Source organism: Lathyrus oleraceus, chromosome 4, assembly GCF_024323335.1.
Source record: "Lathyrus oleraceus cultivar Zhongwan6 chromosome 4, CAAS_Psat_ZW6_1.0, whole genome shotgun sequence".
Lineage (NCBI taxonomy): Eukaryota > Viridiplantae > Streptophyta > Magnoliopsida > Fabales > Fabaceae > Lathyrus > Lathyrus oleraceus.
In genome coordinates, this window is record NC_066582.1 from 277732056 (window position 1) to 277744347 (window position 12292).

General features: G+C 29.7%; 1 protein-coding gene across 1 annotated transcript; it reads left to right on the forward strand.

Moving 5' to 3' along the window:
- Positions 1-8722: 8722 nt before the first annotated feature.
- On the forward strand, positions 8723-11091 carry LOC127137095 (uncharacterized). Its single transcript, XM_051063584.1, has 5 exons — positions 8723-8996; positions 10177-10327; positions 10427-10552; positions 10683-10763; positions 11011-11091. Exons 1-5 carry the CDS (start codon positions 8723-8725, stop codon positions 11018-11020), a joined length of 642 nt encoding a protein of 213 aa, XP_050919541.1. The 3' UTR covers positions 11021-11091.
- Positions 11092-12292: the final 1201 nt, after the last annotated feature.

Consider the following 12292-nt stretch of genomic DNA (forward strand, 5'->3'; position numbering starts at 1 on the left):
TATATTTGTTAGCCAAAAATTGGTAGAAAAAAGGCCAAAATGGCATATATAAAATGTGATAATTGTCTGTCAAAATCTGGTTGAAAACAGGTAGAAATTCTGGTTTATAAACCTGGAAAAAATGTGGTTTAAAACAAAAGCTTCAAAAATTTTCGTATACCTTAGACAGCGCTTTTGTAAAAAGCGCTGTCTAAGGGGGGGATTAGAAAGCGCTTTAGGCAAAAGCGCTGTCTAAGGGGGGGGCTTAGACAGCGCTTTTTGAAAAGCGCTGTCTAAGGTATACCTAAAAAAATTAAAATAGGAGGGTCTTAGAAAGCGCTTTTGGCCAAAGCGCTGTCTAAGGGGGTGGGGCTTAGACAGCGCTTTTCAAAAGCGCTGTCTAAGGTATACCTAAAAAATTTAAAATAAGAGGGTCTTATAAAGCGCTTTTGGCCAAAGCGCTGTCTAAGGGGGGGGGGGGGCTTAGACAGCGCTTTTAAGATTTAAAAAAGCGCTGTCTAAACCTTTAGCAGCGGAGGTTTAGACAGCGCTTTAAAGCGCTGTCTAAGGCTAAAAAAAGCGCTGTCTAAGGTCTTGTTTGTTGTAGTGCATATTGTGGACTTATGGAATTATTAATAAAGATCTTCTTTAGAGGTGGTCGAATATGTGAGGCAACATTGTTTGGAGTGGAAATGTAAAAAAATGATTCGTCAAAATGAGGAAGTAATGTTCTTAGTTTTCCAATTTCATATAAATCATCGGAAAATATTCGTATACCTTGGAAATTAGCGCCTGTAAAACTAATCTCTTATTCTTCAATGTTTTCTTCATCATTGTTGTGAATTTTTTGTTTGGTGCTACAACATAAATCAATTTTATCTTGAACGGGAGTGAAGCCTTCCAAATCTAAAGAAGTATCATTGTTAATTTTCTCGTTTGTGTTACCATATGGATCAAGATTATCTCGATTGGAAGAAAACTCATCAAAATAAATAAATGTGTCGCCGCTTATATCTTGTTTTATGCTACATTCTGGATCTACTTTATCTGGAATATGATCTAACCCATGAAAATCAAGGAAAGGGTAAGGTGTGCATAGAATTGATAATGCTTGCACTCTTAACATCTCAATATTTATGTTTGTTTTCTGCACTTTTTTCAAAAGCAAGTTTGAGATATGCGGTTGGGTGATTTGAATATTGCAAATGATTGTGAAATGATAAATATTTATATCAAAACAACAGGCCGGTGTCATATACTGTTGGTTAAACAAAACTCAGTTAGCTTGGATAGTTTAGGAGGTATTTACATATGGAATGTATGTTAGAGTGTTAAGATGTTGCTAGTTTCTTTTTTGTTATACGTTATATTTGTTGCAAGTATATTTTAAACCATACAATATATTACTTTTTTATTTACAAATAAGGTTATTATAGTGAGATTACAACTATTTTTCCTTTTTTAGAGAATTGTTTGCGTGTTATCATATTTAGTAAGTGTTCAACTGCTAACTAGTATGTGCAACATCTTCCGTTTTTCTTATTAGTGAGTACTTACCTAATACATTTTTTATGTAAGGTCTCCTTGTATGATACCAAAACAAGGAAAATGAAATGATATTTGGAAAGACAATTTTATTCAATTGCTCCAAATAAATTAGATTTATATATCATAACAATGTCCACACGTAAAACATATAAGTACAAAATATTTCTCAAAAATAATCAATTAACTCTCTATCAGAAAATTAAATATGTGCATATATTATTTCTATTATTTTTTAAGAACTTTCATATATTAACTAAGTTTATAAGTTTCCTAAAATGAAATATCATACTTATTGAACCATTATTGATTCTATAAAATTTCCTGTAAAGTGTATTAGTCAAAACTTGTGCTAAGTTTCATAATGATAACATATCTATAGTTAAGGTTTACATGGAAGTTTATTTACAGTTATACAATTTCCATCCAATAGAAATTTTCAATTAATTTGTCGATTGAACATTAAAAGACAACACAATTTTTAGTATTTCCACCAGAATATTCTAATGCACGGGATGATGGAGAATAGGCAAAAATGAAGTCATTTGACGAAAAAGTGACAATATAAATGTTCATTTAAGTATAAAAGTTTATTATATATCCTTTTTTTATTCTTTATAATTTTTTCCTATTTTAAATTTAATATGATTTTTAATTATAATACACTTTTTAAAGCTTGATTGATAAACAACTATCTTTTTACCATACAAATATGATATGTTACTACCCTTAAAATATAAATGAGTTCTTGAAATTATTTCTCAGAAATAAGAGAGTACACGACATTATGACGTAATGTACCTGAGAAAAAAAGTTTCTTCGATAGGTAATAAACATTATTTTTTATAAAAAACTTATTTGTTTAAGCCAATTCATTAATATAAATTTGTTTTTTTAAATTTGTTTTTATTAACATTTAGTAGTTTATAACTTACCACATTTATCTACTTTTTAGACACTCGTCACAATGTTTTCTTAATTTACTTGATGACCAAAATAATGCAAAAGGAAAATGTACAATTATAAATGAGTAATATATTTATTGTTGTTGAAAAAATAATATATAACCTTTTTCGGTCGGGAATAAAGACAGTAGTGTAAAATATATTTGAAACTCGTTCTAAGCATTGGTCCCGTGAGGTGGTGAAAAAATAGGATTCGTGATTAGGGTGTTTGGTCGAGGACTGGTGAAGGTTGCTCCATAAAATAATGTCAAATATGTCATTTCATGTGAAAAAATAAAGTTTACAATTCTTCTTTTATAATATACAAAGAAAGAATTAAAAATAGATGATTATATTGTAATGGGGGAGACAATAGAGTTTGATGAAATCAAAAGTTTTCTATTTTTAGTCATTATCAGTATTATTTCGATTGTAAGTGGATGTGACTAAAATATCTATGTACCACGTGTTTTTCCTTAATGAGACTCGCAGAAAAATGTGTATTACATCATAGAAGAAAAGATCATTCAGTCCTCATTATCATAAGGGGAAATGCATTCTCTATATTCTCATTATGAAATAAATCGAACCCAACGCTAGTTGGGTAATTATTATGTACATGAAACTGATCTACATTGTCAAAATTTGATGAAGTTTCAACTTGAAAAATGTTGGTAATTCAATCTTAAAAGGGGTGCAGGTTCCTACTTAATCCATTCATGTTCGTAAAGAACCCAAATAATTGGTGTTTATATGGCAAAAATGATCTTTGCTTATTGCTTCCCTTTCTCTTTTTATTTGTCAAATAAAGCTTCTCGTATGTCGATAATGCCTTTTTGGGTTGTTCTTCCTTCCTTTTTCTAATGACGATGCTTTCTACTTTTGTCTTGACATGATTTTTTGGCACCGAAGAATTCAATATCACTAAAGAATCCCTATTGTCACTATTACATCTGAGATCCATGTTTTGCCTAAACCTCCATAAATTTGATGACCCTGTGGAGTTGCTTTTTTTGCAATGCTCCTTTGACTGCAACATCTCAACCAATGTTATATTTTCTAGAAACTCATTTTGAGTTTCTTTAGAATTACCATCTGGTCTTGATTGTGGACTTATGGAATTATTAATAAAGATCTTCTTTAGAGGTGGTCGAATATGTGAGGCAACATTGTTTGGAGTGGAAGTGTCAAAACGAGATTGGTCAAAATGAGGAAGTAATGTTCTTAGTTTTCCATTTTCAAATAAATCATCAGCAAATATTCGTATACCTTGGAAATTAGCGTTCGGAAAACTAAACTCTTGTTCGTCAATGTTTTCTTCATCATTGTTGTGAATTTTTTGTTTGGTGCTACAACATAAATCAATTTTATCTTGAAAGGGAGTGAAGCCTTCCAAATCTAAAGAAGTATCATTGTTAATTTTCTCGTTTGTGTTACAATATGGATCAAGATTATCTCGATTGGAAAAAAACTCATCAAAATCAATAAATGTGTCGCCACTTATATCTTGTTTTATGCTACATTCTGGATCTACTTTATCTGGAATAGGATCTAACCCATGAAAATCAAGGAAAGGGTAAGGTGTGCATAGAATTGATAATGCTTGCACTCTTAACATCTCAATATTTATGTTTGTTTTCTGCATTTTTTTCGAAAGCAAGTTTGAGATATGCGGTTAGGTGATTTGAATATTGCAAATGATTGTGAAATGATAAATATTTATATCAAAACAACAGGCCGGTGTCAGATAGTGTTGGTTAAACAAGTTAGCTTGGATAGTTTAGGAGGTATTTACATATGGAATGTATGATAGAGTGTTAAGATGTTGCTAGTTTCTTTTTTGTTATACGTTATATTTGTTGCAAGTATATTTTAAACCATACAATATATTACTTTTTTATTTACAAATAAGGTTATTATAGTGAGATTACAACTATTTTTCCTTTTTTAGAGAATTGTTTGCGTGTTATCATATTTAGTAAGTGTTCAACTGCTAACTAGTATGTGCAACATCTTCCGTTTTTCTTATTAGTGAGTACTTACTTAATACATTTTTTATGTAAGGTCTTCTTGTATGATACCAAAACAAGGAAAATGAAATGATATTTGAAAAAACAATTTTATTCAATTGCTCCAAATAAATTAGATTTATATATCATAACAATGTCCACACGTGAAACATATAAATGTTTCTCAAAAATAATCATTTAACTCTCTATCATAAAATTAAATATGTGCATATATTATTTCTATTATTTTTTAAGAAGTTTCATATATTAACTAAATTTATAAGTTTCCTAAAATGAAATATCATACTTATTGAACCATTATTGATTCTATAAAATTTCCTCTAAAGTGTATTAGTCAAAACTTATGCTAAGTTTCATAATGATAACATATCTATAGTTAAGGTTTACATGGAAGTTTATTTACCGTAATACAATTTCCATCCAATAGAAATTTTCAATTAATTTGTCGATTGAACATTAAAAGACAACACATTTTTTAGTCTTTCCACCAGAATATTCTAATACACGGGATGATGAAGAATAGGCAAAGATGAAGTCATTTGACGAAAAATTGACAATATAAATGTTCATTTAAGTATAAAAGATTATTATATATCCTTTTTTTATTCTTTATAACTTATTTTCCTATTTTAAATTTAATATCATTTTTAATCATAATACACTATTTAAAGCTTGATTGATAAACAACTATCTTTTTACCATACAAATATGATATGTTACTACCCTTAAAATATAAATGAGTTGTTGAAATTATTTCTCAGAAATAAGAGAGTACACGATATTGTGACGTAATGTACCTGAGAAAAAAAGGTTCTTCGAAAGGTAGTAAACATTATTTTTTATAAAAAACTTATTTTTTTAAGCCAATTCATTAATATAAATTTGTTTTTTTTTTAATTTGTTTTTATTAACATTTAGTAGTTTATGACTTACCACATTTATCTAGTTTGTAGACACTCGTCACAATGTTTTCTTAATTTACTTGATGACAAAAATAATGCAAAAGGAAAATGTACAATTATAAATGAGTAATATATTTATTGTTGTTGAAAAAATAATATATAACCTTTTTCGGTCGGGAATAAAGACAGTAGTGTAAAATATATTTGAAACTCGTTCTAAGCATTGGTCCCGTAAGGTGGTGAAAAAATAGGATTCGTGAAAAGGGTGTTTGGTCGAGGACTGGTGAAGGTTGCTCCATAAAATAATGCCAAATATGTCATTTCATGTGAAAAAATAAAGTTAACAGTTCCTCTCTTTTAATATACAAAGAAAGAATTAAAAATAGTTGATTATATTGTAAAGGGGGAGACAATAGAGTTTGAGGAAATCAAAAGTTTTCTATTTTTAGTCATTATCAGTATTATTTCGATTGTAAGTGGATGTGACCAAAATATCTATGTACCACGTGTTTTCCCTTAATGAGACTCGCAGAAAAATGTGTATTACATCGTAAAAGAAAAGATCATTCACTCCTCATTATCATAAGGGGAAATGCATACTCTATATTCTCATTATGAAATAAATCGAACCCAACGCTAGTTGGGTAATTATTATGTACATGAAACTGATCTACATTGTCAAAATTTGATGAAGTTTCAACTTTAAAAATGTTGGTAATTCAATCTTAAAAGGGGTGCAGGTTCCTACTTAATCCATTCATGTTCGTAAAGAACCCAAATAATTGGTGTTTATATGGCAAAAATGATCTTTGCTTATTGCTTCCCTTTCTCTTTTTATTTGTCAAATAAAGCTTCTCGTATGTCGATAATGCCTTTTTGGGTTGTTCTTCCTTCCTTTTTCTAATGACGATGCTTTCTACTTTTGTCTTGACATGATTTTTTGGCACCGAAGAATTCAATATCACTAAAGAATCCCTATTGTCACTATTACATCTGAGATCCATGTTTTGCCTAAACCTCCATAAATTTGATGACCCTGTGGAGTTGCTTTTTTTGCAATGCTCCTTTGACTGCAACATCTCAACCAATGTTATATTTTCTAGAAACTCATTTTGAGTTTCTTTAGAATTACCATCTGGTCTTGATTGTGGACTTATGGAATTATTATTAAAGATCTTCTTTAGAGGTGGTCGAATATGTGAGGCGACATTGTTTGGAGTGGAAGTGTCAAAACGAGATTGGTCAAAATGAGGAAGTAATGTTCTTAGTTTTCCATTTTCAAATAAATCATCAGCAAATATTCGTATACCTTGGAAATTAGCGTTCGGAAAACTAAACTCTTGTTCGTCAATGTTTTCTTCGTCATTGTTGTGAATTTTTTGTTTGGTGCTACAACATAAATCAATTTTATCTTGAAAGGGAGTGAAGCCTTCCAAATCTAAAGAAGTATCATTGTTAATTTTCTCGTTTGTGTTACAATATGGATCAAGATTATCTCGATTGGAAAAAAACTCATCAAAATCAATAAATGTGTCGCCACTTATATCTTGTTTTATGCTACATTCTGGATCTACTTTATCTGGAATAGGATCTAACCCATGAAAATCAAGGAAAGGGTAAGGTGTGCATAGAATTGATAATGCTTGCACTCTTAACATCTCAATATTTATGTTTGTTTTCTGCATTTTTTTCGAAAGCAAGTTTGAGATATGCGGTTAGGTGATTTGAATATTGCAAATGATTGTGAAATGATAAATATTTATATCAAAACAACAGGCCGGTGTCAGATACTGTTGGTTAAACAAAACTCAGTTAGCTTGGATAGTTTAGGAGGTATTTACATATGGAATGTATGTTAGAGTGTAAAGATGTTGCTAGTTTCTTTTTTGTTATACGTTATATTTGTTGCAAGTATATTTTAAACCATACAATATATTACTTTTTTATTTACAAATAAGGTTATTATAGTGAGATTATAACTATTTTTCCTTTTTTAGAGAATTATTTGCGTGTTATCATATTTAGTAAGTGTTCAACTGCTAACTAGTATGTGCAACATCTTCCGTTTTTCTTATTATTGAGTACTTACCTAATACATTTTTTATGTAAGGTCTTCTTGTATGATACCAAAACAAGGAAAATGAATTGATATTTGAAAAAACAATTTTATTCAATTGCTCCAAATAAATTAGATTTATATATCATAACAATGTCCACACGTAAAACATATAAGTACAAAATATTTCTCAAAAATAATCAATAAACTCTCTATCATAAAATTAAATATGTGCATATATTATTTCTATTATTTTTTAAAACTTTCCTATATTAATTAAATTTATAAGTTTCCTAAAATGAAATACCATACTTATTGAACCATTATTGATTCTATAAAATTTCCTTTAAAGTGTATTAGTCAAAACTTATGCTAAGTTTCATAATGATAACATATCTATAGTTAAGGTTTACATGGAAGTTTATTTACAGTTATACAATTTCCATCCAATAGAAATTTTCAATTAATTTTTCGATTGAAGATTAAAAGACAACACAGTTTTTAGTCTTTCCACCAGAATATTCTAATACACGGGATGATGGAGAATAGGCAAAAATGAAGTCATTTGACGAAAACACTAGTACAAAAAGAATAATATAATTTGTAAATTTACACCCGTTTTACAAAAAACGGGTGTAAAAAGCAAATGCGGTGGCAGTTTTGTAAATAAAGTCTTATTTTGAATTTTAGTACGTAACAATAGACACCCTATTTTTAAATAACGGGTGTAAATTCAAATATTATTTATTATCAACTCTATATTACACCTGATATTCAAAAAAAGGGTGTAAATTTAAAAATAAAAATAAAATATTCGTGCCTTAAACAATAACTTTTATTATTCTTATTTGTTTAATCTTAAATTTTCTTAAAAAAATAATAAATTTTAATATTAATATATAACAATAGACACCCTATATTTAAAAATAGGGTGTATAATTATAACAATATAAATGACTAAATTTATATTAAACCCGTTATATTAAAATAGAGTGTAAATTTTGGAATATTAATATAACAATAGACACCCTATATTTAAAAATAGGGTGTATAATTATAACAATATAAATGACTAAATTTATATTAAACCCGTTATATTAAAATAGGATGTAAATTTAGGAATCCCTAAGTACAATTTATCATTACCGCCTAAAATATAACCATGACTTCTCATGTTCCAAATTTTCTTTTCATTTCACATTTTAGAAACTTTTCATCATCGATGAAGTGCAAGAAATAGTGAAAAAGGAACAAAGATTCCAGAACATGCGTTTGACATCAACAGCTTCAATCAAGAAGCTTCAATCACGCGAGATTTCTTCAAAACCTCACCGTGCTTTTGTTGCTGCTACTGCTCCACATAGATTCCAGAACATGCGTTTGACTCATCAATTTGATACTCATTACGCTAAACACCGTTCTTCTCCTAAACCTTTCTTGCCGTTCTTGATGAAAAGGACTAAGGTTGTTGAGATCGTTGCTGCTAAGAATGTTGTCTTTTCTCTTGCTCATTCTGGTCTTTGTGCTGCTTTTAGTAGAGGTCAGTTTCCTTTTTTGCCCTTTTGTGATTTTTGTTGCTAATCTTCATGATTGTAGAAAAATTAGTATGTATGTATTGTTAATGATTATTACTTTTCTGTTAGGGATCTTCATATTTGTTGAAACACTAGGACTTTTAATTTTATGCTTGTATTGTATGTATGATTTGCCATTACTCATTACCATATATGAGGGTTTTTGTTTTTATTATTTAGGTGAATAATTTTAGGTTATTGAATTTGGATTCTCCGTAGTTGTGAGGTGGGGATATTGATTTTTGGATGATGTGGATATTGATTTTTGGTGTGGTTATTGGTTTTTAGATGATGAAGGTCATCTGGTTAGTATACCTATATGTATTTTAAAGTTGATTTGGTGAAGGCAAGATACTACGAAGCAGATTTTTTTGTTTGATCTTCGAGAAACCCCTTGAATGGAAAATTTTCTTGTAGGGGATTTGGATCTGTTGTTGTTCATCGTCTACATATTAGTCATTGCCATTTGTGTAGAAACTAGTATGGTCATATATTGGTCATGGTGGATATCGATAGCTGGTTTTATGCTCTCTGCCATGGCCAAATGTGTACTGGGTAGCGGCGCCACGGTGCCATGTGCCGATGTGGCGGTGCTTAAATCGGGCATTATTGTGGGATTTTGGCTCTCTGCCATCAGTCATTGATAACACTGATAGTAACTATGATTTGCTTATTTATTTATTTTTGTATATGAATTGCCATTGCTCATTATCTGAATGGGTTATTTTCATTTTCTATGAATCACAAACACAGCTAATAATTTGAGAAAAATTAATCGAATATAATCTCATGTGTCGGTGTAGACACCGGGCACGTCTTCAATTAAAAGTGTTGTGCTTAAGACTCATTTGATATAAACCATGACTTTTGATTTTTGTATGTTTGAATTTCATTTCCCATTCTCCATATGTTAATTACTGTCTTTACCTTGTTTCTATAAAAACCATGCCTTTTGAATTTTTATATATGAATTGTCATTGCTTATTACTAGTTTGTTAATCATTGTCAAATCAAATTTGTAATGCAAAATGTTTACTTTTACGTTGTCTATGGTTTATCATTTAGTTTAGATTTGGTTCATCACAAATGATTGAAAGCTTGCATTCCAAAAAAGAACTTAATCTTTGGTGTATTTTATCCATGCAGAAACAAATGAGAGGATTTGCTTTATGAATGTTAGCCCTGATGAAGTTATCCGCAGTCTCTTCTATAACAAGAACAACGAATCACTTATTACAGTGTCTGTTTATGCTTCAGAAAATTTCAGTTCTCTGAAATGCAGATCTACAAGGATTGAGTGCGTGCATTCTGTGCCTGCACATTCATATTTTTTTGTTTCTCCGTGTACATCGTATGTTACTATGTTACTTACATATTCATTCATTTCTGTTCCTAGATACATAAGGAGGGCTGAGCCTGATGCTGGTTTTCCTCTTTTCCAGTCCGAGTCTTTAAAATGGCCTGGATTTGTGGAATTTGATGATGTTAATGCAAAGGTTCTAACATACTCTGCGCAAGATAGGTACTTTCCTTCACTCTTTCTCTTTCTATTCCACTTCTACTGTACATGTTTTCCACCTGTTATTCCACTTCTACTGAACATGTTTTCATCATGTTATTCTATCTTACTCGCTTCTATCCAATGGTAACAGTATATACAAGATCTTTGACCTTAAAAACTACACTATGCTATACTCAATTTCAGATAGGAATGTTCAAGAGATCAAGATCAGGTACTTTCTCTTTTTTGGATTAACTTTCTGCTTCACAGTTCTGGTATCTGCAGAAACCCCATTTTAGTAAATAAATTATTTTAAGTTGTGAGAATAATCATTGCTGTACTTTGCATTGCACCTGCACACACATCACATAAAAAAAGATATTCTTTGAGAAGTTGAGGTGCTGCCTGAGTAGGTCATGGATGGATTTTCGATTAGTGAATGTGACAAAAGGTTTTTCATATTAAATGATTTTGAGCAGGTTTTGTTGAGAAAGAAAACTGGCTGGAGACAAAAGGCTCTGGGGAAATAGGCTAAGGTTGAGAATTGGTTATACATGTTTTGTTTTGGGACATTTTGTGCATTCAATAATCAATAGTTATACTACTATGGTAAGATTTGTTTTACTATATTGTCGTTTCTTGGAATACTGGTGTGTTGGCTTGATTTTTTAGTTCTTGAAAGATACCATTTATAAAGAGGTATTAAATGCCCATATATCTTGATTATTTATATTATTATAAATGAGATAAAGAAAAAGAAAATTCCGATTTTATAATTGCAAGTGATATATTTGTAAGTTATCATTATAAACATGTAGTATATTTATTACTGAATTGCACTTATGGTGATAAAATTATAGTTGTACATGCTCTGAACCAACTAAAATTGTATGTGTTTCTATGTCGAGTGAAGAAAGTTAGTGTTGGTACAAATTTTGTGAAAAAGGAAAAAAGTTTGTGATGTTGTTGTTTTTGGTGGCTTTAATGTAACTAGGAGTTTATATGCAGGGGCATCAACAAGATAACGGATGGGCATGTGGATATTATGTCATGAAAAATATGTTTGACATTATTGATGCTTGTATTGTTGAAAGATTCAATGAGGTATTTTATATTACATATATTTAATGAAAAACATGTAAATTATTGTTTTAACATGTAGTTGTTTAATTTATTATATGTTTGAACTTGCAGATATTCACACACACCTCATCATATGAAAAAGAGTCAATTGATCACATCCGACAACTTTGGGCTCAATTCTTTTTGCAAAAGGTTGAAGATCAAGAGAACCAGGAAAAGAAAGATTTAATGACAAAACAGAAGCGATTAAAAAAAACTTATATATAGATATATTTTTGTTCCATGAATGATTTATTGGTACAAGTTACATGAACAAAGTGGTTGAATTTTTTTCTTACATGAATACAATTTTTGTTGATGTATGACTTTGTGCAAGATTCTAAAGATTAGAGAAATGTTTGTTTTGGTTATTTTTGTTTTTTATTGAATATCCAGGAATATATAAAAATATTTGGTTTAATGAAATTTCAAATAAAATATTTTTAAAAAATTGAGATATTTTACACCCTTCATACACAAAATAGGGTGTAAATGTGTTAAAATTAAATGTAATTATAAGATATTTTACATTTGATATATCAAAAATAGGGTGTAAATATTTGTCATTTTACACCCGTTTGAATTATAATAGGGTGTAAATTCGTTTAACTTCAATGTATGTAGGTGACAATTTACACC

Coding starts and splice junctions, on each gene's coding strand:
- LOC127137095 (XM_051063584.1), top strand. CDS start 8,723: ATGCGTTTGACATCAACAGCTTCAATCAAGAAGCTTCAATCACGCGAG. Junction 8,997..10,176: donor TTGTGCTGCTTTTAGTAGAG/GTCAGTTTCCTT, acceptor TTATCCATGCAG/AAACAAATGAGAGGATTTGC. Junction 10,553..10,682: donor ACATACTCTGCGCAAGATAG/GTACTTTCCTTC, acceptor CAATGGTAACAG/TATATACAAGATCTTTGACC.